Source organism: Bos indicus x Bos taurus, chromosome 19 (genome assembly GCF_003369695.1).
Source record: "Bos indicus x Bos taurus breed Angus x Brahman F1 hybrid chromosome 19, Bos_hybrid_MaternalHap_v2.0, whole genome shotgun sequence".
Classification (NCBI taxonomy): domain Eukaryota; kingdom Metazoa; phylum Chordata; class Mammalia; order Artiodactyla; family Bovidae; genus Bos; species Bos indicus x Bos taurus.
The window spans coordinates 10324774-10351729 of NC_040094.1; the positions used below are offsets into that span (position 1 = coordinate 10324774).

At 61.8% G+C, this 26956-nt stretch overlaps 1 protein-coding gene across 1 annotated transcript; it reads right to left on the bottom strand.

Moving 5' to 3' along the window:
- Positions 1–571: 571 nt before the first annotated feature.
- TSPOAP1 (TSPO associated protein 1) lies at positions 572–26956 on the bottom strand. Its single transcript, XM_027516888.1, is given in 31 exon segments — positions 572–1695; positions 4200–4310; positions 4517–4588; positions 4672–4775; positions 5479–5550; positions 5926–6094; positions 6699–6853; positions 6938–7037; positions 7692–8597; positions 9157–9333; positions 9665–9904; positions 9997–10095; positions 10097–10375; positions 10768–10919; positions 11088–11918; positions 15264–15373; positions 15617–15732; positions 16948–17123; positions 17703–17907; positions 18612–18632; positions 18942–18992; positions 20598–20702; positions 20935–21057; positions 21224–21313; positions 21558–21641; positions 21727–21804; positions 22932–23117; positions 23675–23854; positions 24409–24537; positions 24824–24931; positions 25720–26956. Coding segments are annotated over 31 exon segments (5739 nt in total). The 5' UTR covers positions 26050–26956; the 3' UTR covers positions 572–1515.

Below are 26956 nucleotides of genomic sequence, written 5' to 3' on the forward strand. Positions count from 1 at the left end.
TAGCTGTGGCATACAGGATCTTGTTCTCTGACCAGGGATCAAAGCCAGGCCCCCTGCATTGGGAGCTTGGCGTCTTAGCCACCGGACCACCAGGGAAGCCTTCCCATCTGTTTTCTGTCTTTTCTGGAATCCTGCTGTTTCTCATCTAGTGGGAGTCCCCCTTCTTCAAATGGAGCTATGTATGTTGTTTATTTGGGTGTTTGGCTGGTTTTTATTACCTCTATCATTCCTACGAATTTGGTCCAGGAGAACCAAGATTGTAGTATGTAATCAGTTCAGTCCACCACCTTGAAACTGGTACCTTCTCTCCTCCTTTCTCCGCACCCCCTTCCCAGGTCTCTTTCTTCCTCCAGGATCCTGACCCAACTCTCAACACCTGACCCAGTGATCAGGAAGTCAAGAAGCCCCAGACCTTCTTGAGAAAACAATTCCAGAGCTGCTTGATCTTCTTGGTGTTCATTAGTTTTACCCCTGGTCACCCTCAGATGTTAACTTCTGGATTCTAAAGTGGAGTCCAAAGCCCACCATGACCCACCCCTCAGGGGTCCTTCATCCCAGGTAGAGCCCAGCATGGGTTTTGTGAAAATAGACTTTATTATAATAAAATGTCTTTTTAAACAAATGCCCCCACCATTCCACACCCCTGGAGACCAAGGTGGGGGTGGGAGTTCAAACAGTCTCCCACCACAGCAATGGAAACATGCAGAGACACTCACCCAGCCAGAGTGTGAGGCAAAGGGTGCTAAGGGGAGGAGGGGGACAAACCCCCACCCCACTCTGAACAGGGAATGTATGAAAATAGTTGCATAAATCTGTCCTCTCCCCCAGCCCCCAGACTCCAACAGGGGCCAGAGGAAAACGATGCAAAAGAGAAGTTGAATCCGATGAGCAAAATAAGGCAAACCCAACTCCTGCTTTCTGCCCACAGGCCCAGGGTCTAGGGTCTCAGGTCTCGAAGCGGGGTGCGGAGGGGCGCTGTGGGGCGGGGTCAGGCCCGCTTTGGCTTGGCCGTTCTCCTTCCCAGGCCTGTGCGGTGGAAGCGAGAGGGAGGAAGCTGAGCTGAGGCACTGAGTATGTACATCTATATACACAGCTCCGCCCCCGGGGTGGGGGGCTCGGCAGAATCCAGTGCAAACTTTCCTTCAGGGAGGGAAGACATGAAGAGGACGGCCAGCGCCGTCGGAGGGAACAGGATCTCCCCGAGCCAAGCATGTGGAGGCCGAGAGGGGACTGGCATAGCGCGGTAGACAGCAGGCGCAGACGGGTGAACCAGGAGTGACAAGTCCGTGTCCCCGGCCGGCTCAGGGACCAGGTGCTCAGCCCCTGGACTCACTCCCGCGCCGGGGCTCAGGGTCCCCGCCTGTAAGAAGACGATGCCCATCCAGAGGACCAGCCCCTCCTCTAGCTCTGACCTTCACTGAGTCTGCGTCCTGTCCCAGCGCCACGGCGCTAACTGGGGAGAACCAGAGTCCAGGGTCTTCCCCGCGCAGCTGGGGCCTCGGTTGGGCCACAGCATCACTCCTTCTTCCCCGAGCCCAGTTTCCTGAGGAGCTGCTTCCCCTTGGAGAGGAGAACCCACACCTTCCTGCTTGGGCCCTGTGGCAACTCCAGTTCAACCTTGGGGAAGTGGCGAGGGCCAGGAGCACAGGGCCAGCCTGGGGGCGCTGGGGGCCCCTGGGTTGAGCTAACCCAGTCCTAGAAAGTGAGAGAAAAGGGGCAAGGTCAAGGACTGACCCCCACCCCACCCTGCCTCCTTTACCCCACGACCTCAGGAGCCCGCAGGCCCCAGGTCATCACAGAAGCACAGGCGTGAACCAGAACCCACGGTCCAGCCGCCACCCCATGCAGAGCACCAAGTGGGCATGAAGATGGGGGAGCACAGAGCAGGCAGTCAGAAGGGATAGACAAGGAGGCTCAGTTCTGCTTCAGTTCTCTTGGACGGGGGCGAATCCCTTCCCTCCTCTGGGTCTCTCTGCAGGATGCTGGGCTGATGGAGTTCAAGAGCCCTTGGACTTGACCCTTGGAATGGGTGCTCCAACACTCCCCCCCACCCCATCATCCCCTCCCAGCCAAAGGGAGAGCAAGGACAGGAATGCTGGAAGGAGCCAGACACTCCAGGGAAGGTGGCTCCTGCACCACCGCACAGACAAGGAGCAGGCCCACATGGTGTCTGAGGGCCTTCAGGGAGGGGAGGAGTGCCCACTCCACGGGGGGAAGGTGGAGACTTTTCCTTGAATGGCCCCGGAGAGGGCTGCAGGGAGGCAGGGCCAGAGGCACTCACACTCAACACGAGCTCTCTCCAGAGAGAGCTGCTCCCCGCCCGCCCCTCCCTGCCCTTAGCATGCCCCCTCTGCAGAATCTCCTCGTTCTATGAGCCACCATGAGTGGCTCCCTCTGCCACCCGCCTACCCAGACTATGCTGTAAGTGGCCTAAAAACTGGGACTGGACAAACGAGAGAGCCACGAGGAAGTGTCCCCCCACCCGCTGAATTCCAACGTCCCCTCTGTGACCTCCTGTGCCTGGTACAGCCCTGTCAGGTCCTACCAGCCTATGTGTTCTCCACCCCCGCCCCCTACTCCCTTCCCACCAGGGCCTGGCAGTCTACCAGCACAACCAATCACAGAGCCCAGGTGCTGGGTGCCCAGCCTGGGGCCCGCCTCCACCTAAGACCCTGGTGATCTGGCAGAGCTGCCCGCAAAGAGGTCTGCTGGCACCCAGAGGGGGCTTCCCAGGTGGCGCAAGTGGTAAAGAATCCGCCTGCCAACGCAGGAGATATAAGAGACGTGAGTTCAACCCCTGGAGTCGGGAAGATCCCTTGGAGGAAGGTAGCACCCAGAGGTCAAAGAATCTCTTTCCAACTAGCCAGGGCTGATGGCTGGCCAGGGTGGGGAGAAGATCAGAGACCCTTACCACTCCCGCCCAGGGCTCCCGGGAGGGAAGGCTTGCTGGGGAGACACACGGAGGGGCCCCAGAAATGAATGGTTTGAGGTTATCCATGGACTCCGACTGTTTAAACCTCCTCTTTTATACCCGCCCCCAGCAAGAAAATGGAAAGTTGGACATAAAATCATGCCTCTGATGCCCCTAAGAGGTCATGACACAGAGGACAAGGGTGGGGAGATGGAGACTATTATTACTGGTGGCGTTAGGATCACTCTTCTGTCACCAATAATAATCACAATATTATAATACCATAGTCATATAGTATCATAATACACTGATGAGCCACAATGTGGATGTCACACAAAATTCTATGAGCCGCATGTGCTATAGAATACGGAGAGTCAGCTAACGTGGGACAGTACACACTAGGATGACATGTGCTCCTAAGGCAGCTGGCACTGCCCTGAATAAGGTAAGGGGAGGGGCAGGATCCGAGTGCCCAAGCGGGCTCACGGCAAGAGCTCCCTCCCCTGTTCCTAGAAGAAGGTGGACAAGCCCGTGTCTGAGACAAGGAGCACTATCTGATCGTGTGCGATGAGGAACAGGGTGACGTGGACCCAGGGGGTCAGTCCCCACTTACATGTCGCTCTCTCTACATATATCTATCTCCATCTAGCACTGGACTCTTCTCCTCCTCGTTCTCTGAAGAACAGGGAACAAAGAGAGGAGACGGGTTACCAGCAGACCACGAGCTCTCCACCCAGTCTCCAGGTCACCCAGGTCACTAGGTCCTGCTTGCACAGCCCCTGACTCTGGAACTAGCGCAGATGGAGGCCCAGGGCTTTCTGGTGGGGGCCCGGCCCCCTCATCCTCTTCGTGCCCTGGGAGCCTGTAAGTGTACTCCACCCACCCAGGAATTGGAGCCTTGCTGGGCATCTGGCTTTAAAAAGTGCCTGGGAGCCGGGGAGCTGCAGCAGGGGATCAGGGAGGGTCCCTGTGATGGGGGCTGTGATGGCGAGAGGTGTGGGAAGCTTGAGGTCCCTTTTCCAGGGGTCCTCCCCTGCTCTGGCCAGGGGTGTGGACAGCCGGGTCAGATGAGATGGGGATCAAGGTCTCAGCCTTGCCCCACTGTGCAAAGGGGCACACGCTAGGGGGAGGGGGGCAGGGAGAGTCACCCTGGCTGGTTCCCTCTGGCCGTGGGCACAACCCCCTCCTGGGCACCATGGGCACCTGGACCGCTGCACGCAGCTGCACCCCTCCCACGACGCAGCATAGAGACCCAACTGCTGAGCCTGGAGCCCAGGTCCTCACTGACCTGGCCCTCGGATGGGGCTGCCCCAGGCTCCCTGTCTGAGCCGCCTGCCTCAGGCCCAGGGCCCTCCAGGAAGTTGGATGGAACCAGGCCCCGCTGTCCATTCAGCTCCCCCTGGGGAGGAGATGCGGGTGAGACAAGACCAGGAAGGGCCTCAACAGCACCCCCTGGACCCTGAAGCTCCGGGGGGGACGGCCTGGGGTTGACGTTCCCATCGTGGGAGGCGACTGGCCTGTCCCTCTGGGCTTCCATCAGGAACCTGGCTCCCCACCATGGCTCCAGGAGAGCCCCCTTGGGCACACCCCCCACCACATCCTCACATAGTAGAAACCGTCATCGTCCATGGCCCCGAACACAGTGATGACGTCCCCTGCCCGGAAGGGCAGCTCTGCCTACGGAGAGACCACGAGGCAGGAGTCAGGCCGGGGCAGGCGCGGTCACCACCCCGCCTTGGCTGGGCTCTGAAGGGGCTCACCTCCACATCCATGTTGGGAGAGCTCTCCCGGGGGTTGTAGTCAAACGCGGCCACCATGGAATGGGGAGCTTTCAGGCCAGCAGAAGAGGCCAGCGCAGGGGGCCCTGGAGGGGGAGGAGAAGACGACTCGGGACTCTTTCTAGGCACTCCCACCCCTCTCCTGTCCTCGGCGCTGGAGACCTGCCGACCCGAGTCACCACCTCCACAGCAGCTGTGGCTCCAGGGGAGGCTGGAGGCGCAGGGAAGCCCCTCACCTGCACAGGGCTGGGCGGGCCCTTCCCACTCAGCTGCGGAGAGAAGGGGCCTGTGAGCCCTGCCCCTCTGTCCCTCCCCTTGGGGGGCAGGAGAAGGCGGGGGGCTGGTACTGGGCAGGCAGGATGCTCAGCCTCACACAGGGAGAGATGCAGGAGAAGGACCATCAGCCCGAGAGCAGACCCGCCCTGTGGTCTTCACAGCGAACTAAGGGCCAGACAGGGTCGGTGACTTGCTCCAGGTTGCACAGAACATATAGCCAGGTACTTTCTGGAATGGGGCTTCCCAGGCAGTGCTAGGGGTTAAGAGCCCGCTTGCCAATGCAGGAGACATAAAGACAAGGACGCTTTCTAGAACAGAGGTTCTGGTAAAACACTGCCCGTCCCCATTAGAATGAAGCTCCCTATGGGACGCATGGCTGTGGGTGAAGGTGGGGCTGGTTCCCTCCACCTGCTCAAGACAGACCTCGCATGTGTTTCCCGAGAGCCAGGCAGTGCCCCCGCTGCCTCCCTCCTCATCCTCAGGGGCCCTGAAGAAGAAGAGTATCACACCCACCTTTCTTGGAGCGGCGGGGCTTGGGGGGAGGCCCGGCAGTATGGGCTGCAGAGTAGACGAAGAGGCCGTTCCCTGATCCAGACAGGTAAGCAGACGTTAGAGGGAAACTGAGGTGAGGGAGCGAGATGGACAGTGACTCTGGTCTCCTCTTGGGGCTGTGCTGGGGTTCCTGCGCTCAAGCCTCTAAGACCACTCTTCCCTTCCCATCCCTGACCTCCAGGATCCAAAATACATGGCCAGTCCCCCTGCAGCGGCCCCCGTGCCACGTGGCAAGCTCACTACTGCGGCCACGCGGGCCCAAGTCTCTGAGGGCCCCAGTGACTCTGCCAGTCTCTGGATCAACCAGATACCCTGGATGCTCCTGACGTCCCAATTACTTGGGGTTAGGGGGTGTTGAGTCGGAACTGGGGTGGGGGACAGTGGGCGAGGGGCCAGAGCTAGTCATACCTGAGCCCTCGGCGAGAACCTCTGGGGACAGATGGCCCCGCTGGAGCAGCTGCTGTGTCCCCGCAGGGCTGTCCACGGCCACCTCAGCCACCATGTTGCAGGGGATGTAGCCCCACCGGCCCCCACCCTCACCCTGGTAGAAGCCATCTGCATCTTTGTCTCCAAACACCTGGAAGCAGAAGAGACCAGCTGTGTCAGCAGGCCAGTTCTGCATGCTCCCTGCACCCCGAGCCCACAGCGCCCCCCAACCCGGGACTGCAGAAGAATGCTCTACCTTTCATGGAACCGGAAATAGGGGGAAATAGCCAAGAAGAAGGATCAGAGGGATGACAGAAAACAGCTCTATCCGTATGATCATCACTCACGATCCTCACATTCATTCCCCCAGTCCACCCCAGACTGGATCTCCCTGACCTCAGAGTTTTAGCCCAAAGCCTTCAGGAAATCCTTGGAGGCTCAGTAGAGGTCGTCATGCTAACAGCAGCAGTATCACGCTGTGCCACATGCCAGGCAGTTTCAGCGCCCTGTGGGTACTGAATCCTCTAATCCTCAAACAAGCCTGTGAGGCAGACACTCACGTGATCCTCACTTTACCCATGAGGCCCAAAGGAAAGAATCTGCTTCGGGTTTCACAGCTCGAAGTGGCACTGTCGCGACCCCACTCCACATCACCCGGCTCTAGAAGCTGCGTTCCCACCTGGGTGTGGCTATGATCCCTCCAGGACAAGGCAGGAAAGGAGGGAGGAAGCAGGACCAGACAGCAAGTCAGTCACCTTCAGGATCTGGCCCTCCCGGAACGGGAGCTCCTCTTCCCCAGCATCAGGGTTGGGTGACATTGACACGGGGTCGTAGTCAAACAGAGCCACAAAGACCCTGACAGGGAGGTCCCGGAGGGCCAGGGATGCTTCTGGAGGGCTCCTCGGGGGAGCTGCGCGGGAGAAACAGCAATCAACTCTGGCCAAGGAAGCGGGAGAGGACCCCTTGGCCTGGCCCAGCCCCCGCAGAGGCTCACCCAGCTCTGTGGAGCCTGGCCTGGGGGCCCAGCCCCTTCTCCGCTGGGAGCCGCTCTGCCCTGGGCTTTCCAGCCCTCTGGGCTCTCCAGACTCTGCTGCCTGCAAAGAGAGGGCAACAGACAGCAGGAGTGATGCACCACCCCTCTGATGGTCGCCTCATTAGGGGCAGGGCCCCAGGAGCGCTCCCCCCAGCTCTGCCCCGTCGGCGGAAGCGGCACAGCAGAGCAGGGACACATTCCTCTCCTGGAGCCGTGGCCCAAGCTCCCTGGAGCCATCGGACACCCCCACGGGTGGAGGAAGGGCAGGAGGGGAGGCCCCGGCTCCGACCACCTTAGCAGATGAGTGCAGTAGAGGGACTAAGGTTTAGATCTGAGAGCTGGCCGAGGAGCGTGTGAGAGGAGGGCCTCTTCTCGGTGTCAGGGTTGGGCGATGCTGGACATCGCAGGCTGGGTCCTGAAGCTGTCACTAGCTAAGCGGAGGAAAGGGTCACGTGCCCCAAAGGCAGGGGGCCTGCTGGCAGCAATGGGCGACTTATGGCCACAGAACATCGGCGCATCCCAGTTCCGATCGATCGGCAGAAGCAGCAAAGCAGTGGAATGTGGGTGAGAGGAGGCAGGTGAGGGAGCCCCGAGGCCCCACCCCACCTCTGCTGATGGAGGCGGCAGCGTGGAATGGGAGCGGCCGGTGGGCAGCAAGCAGGGCCACCAGGCGGCGGTAGGCAGGGGGCTGCCCAGGCAGGGAGAAGGCACGGACCCGGGCGGGCGGCTCCTTGGCTCTGCCGGTCGCACTGCGGCCTCTCCGTTCCGGCTCCCCCTTCTCCCAGGCCGGGGAGTACGGATAGGGGTGGGGGCCTGAACCGGCCTTCGGAGGTGCCCTGGGCCTTCCCACGGGGGCTGCACCCCAGGCCTCCCCATCTCCGAGGCAGCCGGAGTTGGCGATGCTCATGTCCCCGCCGCCCGTCTCTTGCTCATCCTCAGAGTCATATTCGATGCTGATTTCCAAGCACTTGGGGGAGAGGCAGCTGGCCAGGCCCGGTTCCGGTTCCGGGGCCCGTCCCCGGGGGCACTTCCTCGAGGGGGCGGGCCGCGCCCTCCCGCCGGCGTCTGGCGGAGCCCTGGGGCCCTCGGCCGCAGCGGGGCCGCCCCTCTCGCGTGCAGGGCCCGGTGCTCGGCCGGGGGCCTGGGACCCGCCGCCGCCGTTGCTGAGAAGCCGGCTGCAGTGTTCCCGGGGATCCGGGGACCGCCTGCGGCCAGGGGGCTTTTCGGGGGAGCCACTTCCTTTCCTCCAGCTGCTGCCACCGACCAGTCCCAGCGGGTCCTCTGGGCGGTCCCCAGCCCTACAGGGCTGGGGGGACGAAGCGCAGAGGCCAGGTCCGCGGGGCCGCGCGCCGTCGCAGCCCAGACCCGGAGGCAGGGGTGCAGGCGGGCCGGGGTCTCTGGACGCAGACCCTGCCCCTGGCCCTTTCTCCTCCTTCACGGCCTCTCCGGCCTCGGCCTCCTCCTCCTCCTCCTCCTCCTCCTCCGCCTCCTCCTCCTCCTCTTCCTCGGGGATGCTAAACAGCTTCTTGCTGCGGAAGTGCTGGAGGGGCGGCTCCAGGATCTGTTCCAAGATCTCCTCGTCGCTGTCGGTCTCACAGAAGGGGTCGGGCTGGGGCTGGGGCTGGGGGTCCGGGGGCGGGCGCAGGGAAGAGAGGTCCGTGGGGAAAGGACAGAGCTGTGACCTTTGCCCTCAAAGGAGGGCAGGGGTTTCAGGTAACCCAAAGCCCGGCCCCCCAACCCCAGTCGCCTCCCTCCAAGAAGGAAGACCAGAGAGAGTCTGGCCCAGAGTCACACAGCGTGTCCAGGGCAGGGCCACGGGGAGCACTAAGGAGCCCGCCCAAGAACTGGGTGCGCAGAGGGGCTGAGTGTAGGGAGCAGGCCAGGCCTGAGATGATGGGGGGCCTCCCAGCCCCTCCTCGGAAGCTCCCAGCACCGCGAGGGTCTCAGAGGGCGCTGCATCAAGCGGGCTTGAGTGGGAGAAGTTACAGAACGGGGCGCCTCGGTCCCCCCTTCCTTTTCAGGAGGGTCGAGGCTGGGCCTGAGCTACTTCCTAGCTGCCGCCCGGCAGAGGGCCCAGGCCGCACACCAAGAATGCTGCTGGCACACCGAAGCAGCTGCTGACTCTGGGGGCGGAGGCCACGGGAACCTGAGGGGCCCCCAGCCCCTCCTCACCCCGATACCTTGGCCCCCTGCCCCCCGATGCTGTGGCCAGCCACCTGCTTCGGGAAGGAGCAGGTGATGACACTCAGCTCTTCTTCCTCCTCCTCCTCCTCTTCTTGGATGTCTGACAGATCCGAGTTGCGGCCCTGGTCCACAAGGGAGTTCCCCGGACGGACCCCCAGCTCAGCTGCATCCTCCTGCAAGAGGCCAGACGTGGGAGGACAGCGGGGAGGTGAGCAAGGGCACATGGGGACCTTCCAACAGGGTCAGCCCCAGCCAGGATGAATGGGGGGTCCCCCTGCAGAAGGAGAGAGGGGCATGCCCCCAAATTGGGGCACAGGCACTGTGCGGGGTGGGAAAAGAAACCTGGAAGTCAAAGCGGCAAACACAAACAGCCAGACACACAGCGCAGAGCAGAGCGAGAGTGGGGTGGAGAACGGGCAGAGTGGGCAACCAGCTCTGGGCTGGCAGAGGCAGGGAGGAGGCCCTCAACTCCTTGTGGTGGCCCGGGGTGCCCCTGCTCCGTACCTCAGCCCTGGGCCTCAGCCCGGACCCTGCGTCTCCTCCACGGCAGGCCTGGGCACAGGGCAGCCTCTGGGCCAACGCTCCCTGGGTGGTGCCGGGTGCCAGGCAGGCCTCTCCCGCGGTCTGCTCAGTGTCCTCCTTGGCCACGGAGGAGGTGGCAGGGCCAGGAACGCACTCTCCCAAGACGGGCTCACTGGCCTTCCCATCCCCAGAGGCACCCAGCACAGCCGCCCCAGCCTGCTCCTGGAACGGCAGGCATTGAGGAAGGGTCCCCCACTCCGAGCCCAGACCCTCCTCCCAGCCTCCGCCAGCCGCCCTCCTCCCTGGCCGGGTACCTGCGAGACAGGCGCTGGGGGCTCCTCTGAGGATCCTCCTGCCATTTCTCTGGGAGGGCTGGCTGGAGGGGCGCCCGGGGGCTCTTGAGCTCCACGGGGGTCGGGGGTACCGGAGATGAGAGCTGGGATCCCCCAGCCCCGGGGAGGCTGGAGCAAGGGGCGGTCTGGCCTCTGGGCCCGGTCGTGGGCAGGCACAGGGGACCCTGGCCGGCCAGGAGGCCTCAGGCAGGGCGGGGGGGACGGGAGCTGGGAGGGAGTCCGCCGACTCGCCGTGGGGCGACATGGTGCGCACAGCCACTGCACGGCATGCCTGCAGCAGCTGCAGCTGCGCCAGCTCCACCAGCACGCTGCCCGCCGTGGGCGAGGCCACCTCCATGATCTGCGGGGGGGGGGTAGGGACAGAGCAAGGGAAAGGGGGGCTGCAGTGACGCCCCCACTGGCTGCTGGCACTGTGCCGAGAGCTGCATCCTTGGGTGCCTGGTCTCATCTGAGCCTCCTGGCCACGGGGTCTCAGGGCTAGAGTCCTAGTCCGTGGGCAACCAAAGCCCAGGCTCTTAACCAGTCTGCTACCCAGTGCCCAGATGCCTGGGGCGGGCAGCTCCACGCCAGGCCAGGGAGACAAGGCCTCTCCGTGTGGAAAGGAAAGAGACCCATGCCCCGCTCCCAGGGTACGGGAGAGGGCAGAGACCCATACCCCACTCCCAGGGTATGGGAGAAGGCAGAGACCCACGCCCTGCTCCCAGGGTACAGGTGGGCACCCCCGGGCTGTACCTTCTGCCCATCAGCATAAACGGCATAGCCTGTGACCCGGACACCGTTGGAGGTGCCAGCCGCATCAATCGTCACTGGGAGCCAGCTGATGATCAGGATCCCAGGGGAGGGCCCTGGCTCAACCTGCACATCCAGGGGGGCGTCAGGTGGGCCTAGGGGAGGGGGCACAAGACCCAGGATTGGAGCACTCCCGCCAGAGAGGACAGCCCGCTCTGCCACTTCCCTAAAGATGCAAGTAGCAGCCAGTGTGCCCCTGGGGCTACCCTCCCGGGCCTGACCTCCCCAGGGCTTACACACACCTGGCGCCTGTGCCCTCCTACCTGCTGGCAGCGTGGTGAACTGCAGGGTGGCAGCCCGTGGCTCTGGCCTCTCCCCGCCTGGTTCCCAGGACCCTCGAGGAGGGAGCTGAGCCTCCACTCGGGCCTGATAGAGGGTACCAGGCCGCAGGTGGCAGAAGGTGGCCCAGTAGGTGCTGGGGCGGGCAGGGGGACATTCTTCCCCGTTGAGGTAGACGGCGTGGGCCAAGCTGCTGTTGCTGGGCACCCAGGCGATCTCGGCAGATGTGGCGGTCAGCCGATGGACCCGCAGCTGGCTAGGAGCCACGCGGGCCCGGGCCCCCAGCAGCAAGCAGCAGCGCAGAGGGTCGGAGCCACCCCGGCTGGTCAGGGCCTGCACAGAGACCCGCAGGGGCCCCGCCTGCAGGTCCAAGTTCTCCAGCACAGCCGTGGGGGGCGCCCCGGACCCCAGGGCCTGCCGCAGCTCCCCATTCACACAGACATGGTAGCCACACAGCTCCACGCGCTCAGGAGGCGGCTCCCAGGCCAGCACCACGCTGTGGGCCAGCTGCTTCAGGACGGCCAGGCGGCGGGGGTAAGGCACGGCAGGGGGCTCCCCCAGGCCCTCTGGCGGGGGGCTCGGGCTGGGCACCTCCCCGGCCGCCTCATCCTCTGGTCGGGGCTGGCTGCGTCCCCCGCTGCTCTGGCCCCCACTACTGCTGCCGCCTCCGCCACCGCTCAGAAAACTGAGCTCGGGGCCTGAGCTGTGGGACAAGTCAGCCAGCTCCGGAGGCAGGGAGGCCAGCAGGTCGTCGTCGGACACGCGCTCAACAAAATTGGAAGGGACCAGGCCCCGCCGGCCATCCATGAGCTCCCCTGGGGAGAGGAAGACAAGAGAGGAGACAGAGAAAAACACAGCCCGATCAATGCATTGTAGCAAGGCTTGGTGAGTGATCCGAAGCATGTGATTCACCTGCTGGCACTTTTAAAAGAGCAGTCAAGATGTGGACTGGGAAATTATTGTTAATTTTCACTGGTGTGATAACAGTACCGTAGTTCTACAGGACAGACGTCTTAATTTTTAACGGGCAGATGAATCACCTGGAGATTTGTTAAAATACAGATTGTGACTCAGCTGGGCCTGAACAGGGCTGAGATTCTGCACTTTGAACAAGCTCCCAGGCGATGCTGCAGGGATGAAGGATGTCCAGGTTCTACGGAGAGGCACATGCAGGTGTATCTAGGTGAGATATCGTGTGTCGGAGTTCCCTGGGAGCACAGTGGTTAAGAGTCTGCCTGCCAACGCAGGGAACACGGGTCCGATCCCTGGGCCAGAAAGATTCCACCTGCCTCGGAACAACCAATCCCGTGCAGCACAGCTACTGAAGCCCAAATGCCTAGAGCCTGCGCTCTGCAACAAGACAAGCGCTACCCTCTCGCCTCAACTTGAGAAAGCCCATGCACTGCAACAGAGACCCAGTGCAGCCAAAATTAATCCATTCAATTAAAAATAAATAAAATATCATCTGTCAACAACTTGCTTTTCAATCCTATTTTTAACCCAGGTGGGGAAAAGGCAATTATGACCAAATATTAATAACTGTTGAATCCAGGAGGTGAGTACCTAGATATTCATTTTACGATTTAACTTTTCTGTCTGTTTGAAACCTGTCATATTACATGGGTCTGAGGAGTGAGGGCAAGGGCACCCCTCAGCCTTCCTGTGTGGAAAGCAGACATCCTCAAAGGGAGAGTGAGGTCCCGTCTGGCTAGAAGAAAGGCAGGAATCTTTAGAGACAAAAGACATACATGCCAGAGGAAAGAGCCCCCTGTGGGTTCTAGAAGGCACTGAGATCCACAGGCCTGGGTCTAGGAGCGTGACCAGCAGTCACTTCTTCTTTTAACATTTATTTGTCTGCATCGGTCTTAGTTAAAGCAGGCAGGGTAGGGATTTGTGTCACACAGACTCCCTAGCTATAGTGTGCAGGCTTAGCTGATCCGAAGCATGTGGGATTTTAGTTCCCCACCCAGGGATCAAACCCACATCCGCTGCACTGCAAGGCAGATTCTTAACCACTGGACCACCAGGGAGGTGCCTGTCAGTCAGTTCTGACAGCGCTTGCAGGAAATGGACCAGCTCCCCTGAACACTTGGTAATAGAACATTATAAAACATTTCTTAGATTGTTTGTGGGATGTCAAGGATCAAAGAACCTGGACAAACGGCCTATCATATCACAGCTAATTTGGGAAAAGGAAAAAGAGTCCCAGGGCACAGAGGAGCTGGCGGCTGCTGGGCCTTCTTGGGAAGAAAGGGGAACAAGGGCCAGGTTTAGGGCCATGGGTGGGTGTAGGCGGTCCTGAGCAGCAGGAGAACGTGGAAGCTTCCCCAACATCATCTCTCTCTACTTAGGCTAGGAGTTGGGGGTGGGGGGTGTAAGAAAATGAAGAGAAACAAGAGACTTTCAATAAGTTAGGTAACAGTGTAAGTAGTGGGTTGAAAGGTGGCCTTCCCAAAATACGTCCACATCCTAAACCCTGAACCCTGTAAATACAGCAAAAGTGTCTTCCCAGACGCAATTTTAAGGAGCTTGAGATAAAGACTGTCCTGGATTATCTGGGTGGGCCCTAAACTCAATGACAAGTGTCCTCATAAGAGGACACACAAGGAGAGGCACTGAGAGAAGAGGAGGAGGCGACGTGACTGCAGGTGCAGGGACTGGAGTGATGCAGCCGCAAGCAGGGAACAACTGGACCCCCCCAGAAACTGCACGGGACAAGGAGCAGAATCTCCTCTAGGGCCTCCAGAGGCACAGTGGCCCTGCCAACACCTTGCTTTCAGGCTTCTGGCCTCTGACGCTGTGAAAGGACACATTTCTGTTGCTTTAAGCCACCACCGAGTTGGTGGAAACTTTTTACGGCAGCACTAAGAAATTCATCCAGGCACTAACACTGCGGGGTGTGATGCTAATGGGAGGAAACATCACACTAAGCAGGTCCGCTGCCCTGCAAGGCTGGTGCGGGAGCCGGGGCCACAGTCAGGCTCACGGTCTGGAAGCCCCTGTCGCTGAGAGCGGCACAGCTGTGGGATCAGATACTGATGAAGCAACCAAAGTTAAGAAGAGGAATAGGGTATCTGACACCCACTTGCCTGCATGCCTTTCCAGCCATCCTAGATCGCATAGTTCAAATTCTAGTAACTTGGGGTTAGTTAATATTTATGTTGTTGCTGGTGCTGATGGTGGTGGTTTAGTCACTAAGTCGTGTTCGACTCTTACGACCCCATGGACTGTAGCCTGCCATGCCCCTCTGTCCGTGGGATTGGACAGAGTTGGTGTTTAGATTTTTTTTTTCTCATTAAAAAAGCCATTTTTCTGGGAGCTATTTACTTCTCTCCATCGTCCATCCCTAGAGAGAGTTTAGTTGTTTTCCATCATTCCCAGCACCTGCTCAGATAACAGGCATGGGGCCCCAGGAGGAGAGACTGAGCAGGCCCCACAAACCAAAGCTTTGGGTGATACAGACCCAGACCCGAGCACTTTGCTGAATCTGCACACACCACTGCAGCTCTCGCCCTGCCCTGTCCACCCCTCATCCTGGTCTCCATACCACACTGCCCTCCATGCTGTGAAAGGACGCAGCCTGGTGCCCAGCCAGGGCACCCTGCAGAGTCTGCCAGGCCCTGCCCTATTGCCCAGTCACTAACGCGGTGTCTGCCTCAGTGACCTGATCACCCCACGGGCACCACAGAACTGCCCTGGGCACTGTAGAACCACCCTGGAGCGCAGCCCTGCCTGGGCCCTGGCAACTGCTGACCACTTGCTGACACCCTCTCCCAGGCCCTGGACCCCGACGCCTCCTCCCCACACTCACTGGGTTCAGCATCAGCTCTATACACCACGTGCCCGACCTCGAGGTCACTAGTGCTCAGCGCTGCAATGCCCTGTCTGCCAACAGAAAAGCGAATTTAGCTGAAATTCCCTGTGACGCTCTGTCCGCCCTCTGGACTGTGCTGGGTCCTGTCCTGTCCTGCACGGGGCACACGTGGAGTCAGACCAGCTGCCCGCAGAACCCTTTCCCCACAGGCCATCGGGTCTCTCTATGCCTTTCCACCGAGTCTGAAAAGTGACGGTGGGCTCAAAGGGTGCATATGGGTAGAGGGCTTTGGGAAGAGGAGTTTCAAAGTAAACATATGGATGTGACGGTCCCCGCTACCTCCTACCTTCAAAGAAGCCATCCTCGTCCATGCTGCCGTAGATGTAGATGTACTCGCCGGCGGTCAGCGGCAGCTCAGCCTCTGGGTTCTCGTTGGGGCCCTCGAAGGGGTTGTAGCTGCGGGGAGGCCCGGAGGAGGAGGGGGATGGTGACCAACATCCTGTCTCCTCCCCCCCGTCACTTGGCCTTGGGGACACTTTGTTGTCCACCGTTAACCACAGGGAGCGCCCGCTGCACCCACCCCAGCCCAAGGAGGCGAAGATGACTTCTCCCGCCGTGACCCCCACCACGCCCCCTCCGTCTCGTTCCCCCCACACACCCCAAATGCCGGAGGGCCGGGGCGCAGGGGTCAGGGCCCACCTGTAGCGAGCTAGGAAGACCTGGACCCTGGCTCCGCCCCGGCCGCCCTCTGCCACTGCCGGGAGCAGCGAGACGCTGTCTGCCTCCAGTTCCTCCACCTCACTGGCTGTGTCCACCTAGGGGCAAGCAGAAAAGGGCCAGTCCTCTCCAGGACTCTGGGGCCGACCGCAAACTCGTCAGGGGAGGCCCCGCTGTCCTGAGACGAGAAACAGAGCAGATGCTGGACGAGGCCAGCAGCGGTGAGCTCCGCCAACGCTTTCTAAACCAGAACATCAGCCCTCGGGGCCTGGTGGAGCCCAGAGGTCCTGGGTCAAGGGACAGGGGTCAACAGTGACCCGTCCCTGAGCCCCGGCCTCTGCTGCACCAGCTCAGTAAATGAGACCACCGTGCCCAGCGCAGAGGGGGCAGCCACTCTGGTGGCGAGGGGCAAGGGGGCACCCAATGACAGTCTGTGTCTTTAAGGTTAAAAAACTGCAATAAAGCACTCTAGCTGGAAGCAAAGGGGCAGAAGGGGCTGAGAAGTCCCTGGGACAGAGGTACTGCCAGGATAAGCGGGGGCACCCAAAGCCAGCACCTCCACTCATGCCCACAAGGGGACGGTAGAGGCCGCAGCTGGGCTCCACCGCTTCCCACACCCAAGGCTGCAGGGCTGCTCCAGACATCCCCATCCTGCACCACACCCCCCCACCCCCGCCCCTCACACTTTCTCGGGTTTGGGAGGGAGAGAGAGAGAGGGCTGCGGTTGTGAGTGATACCAAAGAACTTGGCAGTAATACCAGCTGCCATATGTTAAGCATCTACTGCGTGCCCCACATGGCGGGAGGTTCCGTCCTTGTTTTGTTTTCTCATCATCCTCCCCACAACCTCACCGGGCAGGTTTGTTAGTTCAAAACTCAGATGACAGCGAAACCCAAGCCCAGAGAGGGTCAGCGACCTGCCTGAGACACAGCTGGGACCTCAATCCCAGAACCGGTGCCCCTCTTCACAGCGCCACCGGCTTCTGCCATGGACACACTCGCCACCAACCTCGTGATGTGGGTCCTGGCCCCAAAGGGTCTCCCTCCCTGCAGCCCAAGACTCTTGGACCTCGCTGGGCCCCAGAGGGGCGGGTTGGGCAGCCCCTGAGTAGGAACAGCAGGCAGGACCGGCAGGCAGGGCAGGCCCCATCGGAGCTCCCCGCCTGCCAGGAGGAATCCACGGGACCCTCTCCTCCGGGGCCTGGCTAGACCCCCGACACGGGCCAGCAGCCCCCCAGCTCCTGGGCCACCCCCTCCCTCCACCCGCCCCCCACCAAGGCAGAGCTGGAGCCCATGCCCCTCCCCAGCACTGACCTCGGGGGTCGGGCAGGACTTGGGGCTGTTGTGGATGGACTCAGAGCGAGAGGAGTTGGACAGAGACTCTGCCCTCTTGGCTGGCGTCCTTCGGGAGACCCCAGCAAGGGTGGCAGAGGCAGTCTCGGAAGACTTCGGGGTGCAGCGTCCCGGGGAGGCTGGTGGGAGGTCGAGGTCTACGGGAAAGATGACACGTGGCCTTGGGGGTCGGTGTCCCAAGGAGTGACCAGTGACCACGTGTCCTCTTGGAGCTAGCGATCAGGCCCTCCGTGGCCAAGTTCCCTTACAAGAAGGGAAATCCTGGGGGAGCTTACTGAGTGGAGATGGAAGTGACTTACATGTATTATATCACAGCATCCTCAGAGCAACTCGATGAGGTGTAGTGGACGCCCCTGTCTCAGAGCCTAGGACACACGGCCCACAGCTTTAGCAGCATCACTCCCTGAGTGAGTGGAGCCGGAACCACCTGATCTGACCGATGCCCAGCTGGCTCTTCGCCAACCCACACTGCCTGCCACTGACTCCTGGTGCCCACCTCCCAGCCAGGACCACAGAGGAGGGGGAGGAGCAGCTACCTGAGATTCTCCAGTGGGCTCAGCTGTTTCCCTCCCCACCTTCCCCGACCCAGAGCCTGGGTCAAGCTAGAACGGGCTCTAACTTGCTGTGTGACTTTGGGTGAGCTGCTAGCCTTCTCTGACCCTGAACTCCGCTCGGGACAAAAGCACCAGGCTGACGGCGCTGGGGGTCTACCTCACCTTTGGGGCCGGATCCGCGGCAGGGCTGCGGGGTGGAGCAGCAACAGGGGTGTGGCGGGCTGTCCCCCGGGGCACCGCAGCCCAGGGCGGAGGTGAGCAGGTCCAGGGGGCCAGGGTGCAGGCGGAAGGCCTGGAGCTCCCGCGCCAGCAGGCTGAAGCGCTCAGTCTGGCTGCGACACTGCTCCTCCAGCTCCCGGACCCGGACCTGGGCCGAGAGGCAGGGTGAGCCGCCGGGCCGCGGAGCTGCCTGGGCCAGCCCGCTTCAGATCACACTCGCCCAGGCCCGAGGGCTGGGCACGAACCCTCAGCCTGGCCGCCCGGCTGCCCCAACATAGGGTGGCTGAGGGTCGAGACACCGTCACTCCCAACCCCCTCTCCAGCTCAGCTTCATGCCCCAGGCGGTAGCACTTTCTGGGCCAAAAGGGGTCACCCCACCCCATCACCACCACCGTATCACTTCAGGGGTTCTCTCCGCTCCATGGCTCATCACCCTCCCACAGCCAGTGACCCATATCCCTGCCCACAGAAATGTCCCCAGAGACCCCAGAGCTCGGGACATCGTTGGGACAGGAGTGAGCCAAATCCCAGGAGTTTTTCTCAAAGATCAGGAGAGTCCCCATCAAGGGGCTCGTGGGTCAAATTGGCTGGCTTTGGAACCTCCTCCTGGTCTCAGAGATGGGCAGGGCCTGTATGTGCCAGGCACAGTGGCAGGTCTGGGGCCAGGGCAGTGAGAATCCCAGCCCATCTACAGAGTCTCGGCCTGTGACGGGTCACACCCCTGTCGTCGGACAGGAGGGCTGGAACCGCTTAGGCCTGAGGGAGGAGACTCAGCTCAGCCAGCCTGCAGGGGTGTTGAGGAGAGCCCCCCGCCCCTGCTCCCCAGGGAGGTGGGGGATCAGGAGGCTGTACCTGCATGGAATCCAGGGTAGACTGTGGCGGGAAAAGCAAGCCCAGAGGAGAGGTTAGAACTCTTACCCAGGGGGCATTACCCAGAGAGGGAGAGAGGGGCCCAAGTGGACACAGCTCAGTCAGCTCCCTGGACTGACTAAGCAAGTGCTAACTGGAAAGATATTTCAGGGCCAAAGGTGGAGGGGATCGCCCCAGCCCCCAGAGCATTTAGGGGCCCTTCCTGCAAGCCCACATCCCCACCCACACCCCGGGAACCCCCTGCAGCACTCTCTGAACTGCCCCAGACTTCCCCCCGGCTGGAAGCACGGCGGCCACCTCCAGGGACCCTACCTCCAGCAGCTGCACAGCGCCTTCATGCTCCCTCTGGGCTTCCGCCTGGGCCTACAGGTGGGAGGAGGCAAATGCTGGAGGAGAGGGGTGAGGACTGGGGTGGGATCAAGGGAGGAGGGCAGGCAGGATGAAGGAGGAGAGAGGAGAGGGAAGGGGGCTGGGAAGCGGCTGTGGGTGCCTCCCTCCGGCTCCCATTCTGAACCGCACCTCGAGTTCGAAGGCGAAGGGGCCGAGAAGAGGGGCTTGGGACTGCTTCCTGCTTCCCAGACCCTCCCCCTTGGGGTTTTTTTCTCCTCCTGTCTCTCTCGATGCCCTCTGCCTGCTCATCTTTTTCCCCTTGCGTGTGTGAGGGCCCCACAGGGCACAGTGCTGGGCCCGCAGTCACTCTCTCTAGACTCCCATCTAGTCGCAGGACCAGATGCACTGAATACTCCAAAACCTGTCCCCAAGAACGACCTCCCCAGGACCCAAGACTCACAAGTCCAGCTGTCTATGGGGCTCTCCACTCAAGTGGTTAACACACAGCCCAAACTTGGCCGAAATGGAACTCAGAACTCAGGATGCCCGACCTCGCAAACCTGCTGCCCGTCATCCCTCACTCCTGGCGGGTGAAAGGCCCAACCATCCATGTAGTCAGCACTTGGGTGAAGGCGTGGGGCACTCAGTAGGAAGCCCACAGTGAGTCCTGTCGATTCTCTGTTCACAATGTACTTCGGATCTGCCCACTTGTTCCCTGCCATGGATTATACTCTCACCCAGGCAGACATCATCTCCCACCTGGACCCCTGTGGCCACCCGACACCTGAATGCTTTGCTTCTTTGCCCACGCCCCTGTCCATCGTCTGGAGTGCTGCCGAAGCGACTCTCTAAATGACGAATCAGACCATGCCACTCCCCTGCTCGGGACCTTTGGACGGCTTCAAACGACTCAGACAGCAGAATACCCAAACTTCTCCCCTGACTTTGAAGGTCTGATGCTATCTGGCTCTTGCCTTCCTGCCATCCCGTCCATCCTACCACATGCTAGCCACACTGGTCTGTACCCCTCAAGCTTCTCCCTACCACAGGGCCTCGGCATGAGTGTGCCCCCTCTCCAGAATGCTCATCAGCTGACTCCCTGTGACCCTCGAAGTATTAAAGGCCTTCCTTGCCAAGCTCGCTGAAGAGGCCCCTCACCCCATCCCCACCACCCTGTGTTACATCACCCTGGTAACTTTCCCCACTGTACTTGTCAATGCCTGCGATCAGCTCACGCATGAATCTGTTTATGTGCTGCTCGGTCAGGGACCTGGCCTTTGCCCCTCACAGTCCCTCCAGGGCCTGGCACAGTGCCTGGCACACAGTGTGTTGGTTAGATAAGTGTTAGTTGCCCAGTCGAGTCCGACTCTGTGATTCCACCGACTGTAGCCCCCTAGGCTCTTCTGCCCATGGGATTCTCCAGGCAAGGATACCGGAGAGGGTTGCCATACCCTCCTCCAGGGTATCTTCCCCACCCAGGGATGGAATCTGGGTCTCTGCATTGCAGGTGGATTCTTGACCGTCTGAATCACCAGGGGTTCTCTATAAATGCCCACATTGGATGAGGGTCCAGAATCTACAGCTGGGGTCTGGCAGCCCCCCCCTTTCCACCCACCCCTCCCCGGACGCCGCCCCCACCTGCTGCAGCCTCCGGACCTCCTCCCGCTTCTCCTGCAGGCTGAGCCGAGCCTGCTCATGTTCCACCTCCAGCTGCTGCCGCCGCTGGGTCACCTCCCGCATGTGCTGAAACGCAAGAGCCTGCGTCAAGGCCCGAGCCCTGCTCTACTGTCTCTACGGAAGATCTAAGATGAGGGCGCCTCAGACACCATGTGTTCCAGACACTCTGTTAAAAAGGAAACTGCGGCTAGAGAAGGAAAGGGCCGCGGGCGCCCGGACTCAGCCTACACCCCCGCGCCCCACGCAGGGCACGTGCTTCGCCAGCCCACTTTCGCCCCGTGCCGCCCGGTGTCCTCACCTTCAGCACCTGCTCCAAGCTCTCCAGCTTGCTCTGCAGGCCTTGGCTCTTGAGAAGGGCCGAGTCCCTCTCCTGTGTCACCCCCAGGAGCTGGCCCCTCAGCTCTGCATTCTCCCACTCCACCTGGACAGGGGGGAGTGCAGGGAGCTGAGAGCGTGAGCCTCACCCCCCCAGCACCCTCGCTCCCAGGGGCCACAGGATGCTCTGTGCTCTCCCCAACTGGGGAGCTGGCAGAGGCAGTGCCTTGCCCGGGGACGGGGCCCTGGCAGGACCTGGGCAGAGCCTCTACCTTCTCCTTCTCCGTGGCTCTCCCACTGAGCCGAGAGTTCTCCTCCACGAGGCGGGCATTCTCGTTCTGGGCTGCCTTGAGCTGCAGTTCCTGTGAGACCAGAGGGGAGCTCCAGGGAGGCTCCCAGCGCCCACCTCCTCCTCTCCCCACACAGGCACACGTGGGACCCTGTCGGCCCCTTCCTGCATCAGCCAGGAAAGGGAAGCCCCACCAAGCAGGAGGGAAAGTGTGCTTTCGGGGCAGGAGAGAAGAAACTGGCGTTCTGGGGGAGCCCTCCACCTGGTGGGCCTGATGGACCCAAGGAGCCGGCCTTCCAAGGCCCCACAGAGCTCACCAGCTCCTCACATCGCCTCTGCTTTTTCCGGGCTTCCTGCTCCAGACTCTCGCATTTCTTCCTCTTCTTGCTGAGCTCTGATTCCTGCGGGATCAGAAAGGAGCTCCTCACACAGGAAGGCAGATCCACCCATAAAGGGTCTCCTCCAGCGCCTTAACCCGGGTCTTACCAGTTGCTGCACCCTCTGCTGTTTCTCTGGCTCCCCTAGGACCACAGCAGGGTTTTCCACATCCTCCTGGGGTGTGGCCTGAAAATGGCCAGGGGCAGTGGGCTGGCACCTGAGGGCAAGGCCTCAGGGCAGCCTGCCCCTGGCCCAGCCTGTCCGAAGGGGGTTCCCACCCGACCTCACAGTCAGCAAAGAGATCCCTGCTCAGGAAGGGGAAGGGGTGCTGTGTGCCCCCTCTCCCCCATCTCCAGTTGATCCTGAGTGCTTTGAGATCCAGAGACCCATGATTGCCCTGGGAGATGGGTCCTCTATCCAGGCCAAAGCTTTCCCTTTTTAGCTTGCAGCCCTGCTCTGCACTCAATAACTGTCCTGGGTGTCCTTCAGCGACTGGCAGAGAACTAGGAGGCTGCCTGGGCCCCCAGGGAGGTGGTGTCCCCAGAGCTAGGGGTCATGGATCCATAGTCTTGGCCTAGGGCCTACAGACCTGTTCAGACCCTCCTCCCAGCTTCCCCAAGCCCACCCTACGGGCACGCCCCGGTTATCCATCCGTGCAAACTCTGGAGGACAGGTCTTGATGAGTAATGCTCCCTCCCTGGACCAGGCAGAGGGGCCAAATCCCTTCTCCCTATCCTCTTCCCGGAAGGAGGGGGGACCCAGGTGCCGCCCAGGACAGAGGATGGAGAGGAGCCAGAACTCTAAGTTATGGAGGTCCGGAGCGGGGTCCCCAGCTTTCGGGCCAGGGGCCGCCTAAGCCCGACGCCCAGTGAGGGTCGCCCGTACCTGGAGCCGGGGAGGACACCGCGCCGCCCCCGGGGAGCCGAGCCGGGTCTGACGGACCGGGCAGGCGCTGATGGGGGCGTCCCCGCGCTGCTGCTGCGGCGGGAGGCAGCGGCGCGGGCTGGGCCCCGGGCGGCTGCCAGGGCAACCGGGGATTTGCGGCCGGGCCGTACCACTGGCGGCGCGGCAGGGGCGGCGGGGCGGGCCGCGGGCCTCAGGCCTGCGGAGAGGGGGGCCCGAGCCCCCGGGGGCGCGCGCGGCTCAGGTACGAGCCCTGGGAGGCCGGGCCGAGGACCCGGCCCGGGCCGTGCGCGCGCCGCCACCTCCTCGTCGGGGCTCTGAGCGCGGTGTACGGGGAGGAGGGAGATCCCGGAGCCGCTCCCACCCCATTCTCCGCAGACCTACACACCTGCCCTGGCGTCGGCGCTCACCTCTCCCGGGGCCCCCGGGGCGGGCGCCCCTGCTCTGGCCGGGACAGAGGGGCCCGGGGGCCGGGGCGGCGAGGGCGGCTCCCTCTGGTTGCGCAGAGCGATCTGCCTCTGCAGCCGCAGCACCTCCCGCTGGGACTCGCGCAGCAGCCGGTCGAAGTCCCGCACGTGGAGCCACTGGGGGCCCTCCTGGAGTCGGGGGACCGGGAGCCGAGTCGGGCCTAACCCCGACCCGACCCGCGCCGTCCCCAGCTGAGCCCGCCCTCCGCCGGACTGCAGGGGCCCTCGGGCGCGGGCAGGTGCGCACCCTCCCCATGCATCTATGCCCGGTCGCAGATGCATGCCTACACAGCCCCATGCTTCCGCTCGCCTGTGTGCAAACACTCCCGGGAGCTCGTTTACTGGACACTCGCGGTGTCCTCGGCACTGTGCTCAATGCCTTGCGAACATCTCTGCACCCCAGTGTGAGGTTATGCTTGAGTTCATACAGCCAAGCCCACTGGCTTGCAGCCTGAAACCTGGAGCCCAGAAATTGCCAGGTCTGGGACTCACGGCTCCACCCCCTTCGGTTCAGGCGCCGGGTCCCCGCTCCCACCTGGGCCGTTGCCAGGGGAACCTACTCCCAGCAGCCTCCACCTGCTCGCTTCATTTGCATCTCATTAACATCTCAGTCTGCATCCCACACCGCCAGGCCGGCGACCCTAGGTAGGGCTGAGCCGGAAGGGGTGACCAGGGCCTCCTCGCACCTTGCCTGCCAGGGTGAGCCTGGCCTGCAGCTCCCTGCACTCCCGCTGCAAGGCAGCAATCTGCTTGTCCTTGGCCAACAGGGCGCTGGCTGTCTCACTGAGGTCCCGGGCTCGTTGGCGTGCCAGGGTCTTCCGGCACAACTCCAAGCTGGCCCCTGGACTGAGCATGGGAGCACTCACCTGGCCGGGGGAGGGGTAAGGCCACTGGTCATCTGAGGGCTGGGGCACTTCTCCCACTTCTCAGCTCCTCCCAAAGGAAGGGTTAGGATGAACACCTTTGAAATGTGGCCTTCACCTGCTTCCACCCTGAGTCCGGATCTACCCTCAGCCTCGCTTGACCCCTTCCCTGCAATCCTCAAGAGGGAGTGAAAGGGTTAACTCCACCTCCTAGCTTAGGCCCAAAGGATGCTGCTAATTGAGGGCTGCCAGTGTGATGGGTCTTGTCCCTGCCCCAACCAGCTCTGCACCCAGAGATGAGTGCCAGCACTGGCAATCCAGAATTCTGCTCTCCCTGCCCGGGACCCCACCCCACCCCCCCACCCAGCCCTTCTCTCCCTCCTGTGGTTCCAGAAGCCCCCAGCCCCCTAGCCTGGCTGGCACTGGCCCTTCCTACACCTCAGCCGCTGGGTTCCTGCGTCCCTGGGTACTAAGAGTCCACAATGCCCAAGCCCCACTGCCCTGGCACCCCTCTGCCCTGGTCGCCCAGCCTCCATCCAGTGGCCTCCCATCCTCACCACCCTTAGGTTAGTCTCCTGCAGCTTTCGGGCCCTCTCCTCCAGGCGCTTGGCAATGACCGCCAGCTCGGCATTCTTCCGCTTCAGCCTCCGCACCTTCTCCTCCGTCTCTGGGAAGCTGCTCTTCCTCTGACAAGGGGTCAGCCAGAATTGGGGCATGTGGGGAGAAGCCCGGCCCCTGCCCCAGACCCAATCGTAACAGCTTGGGCCTTGGGCTGGACTCTTGGGCTCACAGTGGGGCTCCTTGGCAACTCTAGGTAGGGGTTCACCCTCTCTGGGTCTTGGGGTGATGTCAGCTCCATGTAACTCCCACTTGGAGGGATGTTCATGGGATGAGAAGGATGCTGAAGCAGAGAGCCGGGGTGTCTGAGTCTGCCTCCCCCCCAGGACCCAGGACTTGCTTTCCAAGCCTCACCAGCATCTGGTTCTCCTCCTTAAGGATGGCACAGCGCTGCTGCAGCTCCCCCATGGCCCTCAGCAGCTCCAGATTGGGCCTGTCCCCGAAGCCCATTTTCAGCTTGCCCTGGCATGGGAAAGGATAGGGTGCAGCCCCTCAGGAATCACCCTACCTATGGAAATCAGAGCCCTCCGTATGGACGCGTTCCCCCTCCACAGTCCAAGGAGACATGGAGACAAGAAGGTTCTTCCCCATGCCCCAGGCCTTCAGGGTGGAGTACAGGAGGGGCTGCTTAATACACGAACATCTCCCAACCCTGGAACCCTCTCTGCTCATCCCCAGCTCTTCCCACCTCTGCCCAGCGTCGCCTTTCGGGAAAGACCAGCCTGAACTCCCACCCCCACTCCTCCAGGCTCCCCCAAGTCCTGAGTCCCCCAAAGTCCAGGTCCCTTCGTCATCTACAGGAGACGGCTCACACCCACCCCAAACCTTATCCTCCCTGGCTTGGCCCAGCACTGAGCCCCCCTCTACTGAGTCACTTCCTCCAGACTCTGATTCCATCACACACACCCCCACACACTCCCCCAGTATCCCCCAGCCCCCAAGGACAGAGAGATGCAGAGAAGAGAGACAGACACAGACAGACTGTCAGAGAGAGACTCACAGAGGGAGGGGGAAGGGGAGGGTTCAAGGCAGACAGACAGGCCAAGTCAGAAGGACAGACAGATGGTGAAAAACGGAACCACTGAGATTTATGCCCAAAGAAGGGAGGACAGACGGTCACTGAGATGGACCTGCAGACAGAGATAGGCCCGGAGAAGACAGGGGGCAGTGAAGTCCCTGACCATGCCCAGGCCGGCAGGCAGGGTGAGAGCCCTAGTCTCGCAGACCCCGGCCGACCTCAGCTCCCTTACCTTAGAGAAAGCCTCTGCCTCCGGGTCCTCCAGCCTCTGACAGCCGGGTCCGGAGCTCAAGGCTCCCCGTGCAGGGCTGGGCAGCCCAGTTCCTGTTCTTCCAGGCTCCATGCCCCCCACAGGCCCCGGGCTTCGGGCTCCCTCAGGCTCGGAACTCTCCTCAGGCCTCAGTTCTCCAACACGCAGATCTGTGGTGGTACCAGCCATGCTTGGGGATGCACCTCCAGCATCACCCCCCCGGCCTGGAGTCCAGCTCTGCCAGGCGGGCAGTGCCCACCGCTCCATGTTTCCGGGGTCCCCCAGCGATGGAAGGGATGTCAGTTGCTCCATGGTTCTGCCAAGGGTCCCTAGGACCCCAGCCGGGGGACATCACCCAGCCAGCTGGAGGGGCCGATGAGGGTCGTGCCAGGCCAGACCCTCTCCTCTCTGAGCTCTTGGCTTCACTGAAATTCCATCCAAGGTTAGCCGAGTGCTTCCTCCCCACAAAGGAGGCTGCGGGAGCCGGGGCTGCCGGAGGAGCTGGAGCCAGGGGTGTGCGAGCTGTGTTTGCTCGTGTGCACGAGCCTGTGGAGGAGCAAGGGTGTCCCCGCAGGGATGGGGAGAGCGTGCTGAGGCCACCGACAGCAGCTCCGGCTGAGGGTGTGCGCGTGTCTCCAGGTCGGCCTGTGCTGGTCAGCACTGCTGTGTGTGTGTGAGTGTGTGTGTGTGTGTGTGTGTGTGTGTGTGTATCTGGAGGCTGGATGATCCTACTTGTGTGTTCTGGGGGCTATGGTTTTGTGTGTCACTGCCTGTGCCTGTTTCAGAGTTGCCAGTTGTTTCTGCGTGTGTGGGTGTCTACTGCAGGGCTGTGGCAGTGTGTGATGCTGTCACTGGTTGTATCTGAGTGTCTCAGTGCTGTGCTGCTGTGTGCATGGCTGTCATTGTGTGTCCGTTTCAGCATCTGTGAGTCTGACCATCCATCACGATCCCTTAGCCGGCTAGGGTCCACAGGAGCTGCTGGGGGTGATCCCCAAAGGTCCGCTGGAGTCCTTTATCTCCCGCTCCTCTCTCTGCCGCTGCTGGCCAGCTTGCTGGGCGGTTGGGCTGGTCCTAAGGAGGCCTGGGTCGGTGGGCTGCTTGCCTCATAGTCTCTCTCCCTGCTGGCCTCAGCTCTGGGGACTGAAGGGGTTCCCTGTAGTCCCAGAGCCCCGAGATGGTGGGCACGGAGGAGGGCCGAGCCTCAGAACCAGGGGGGTGA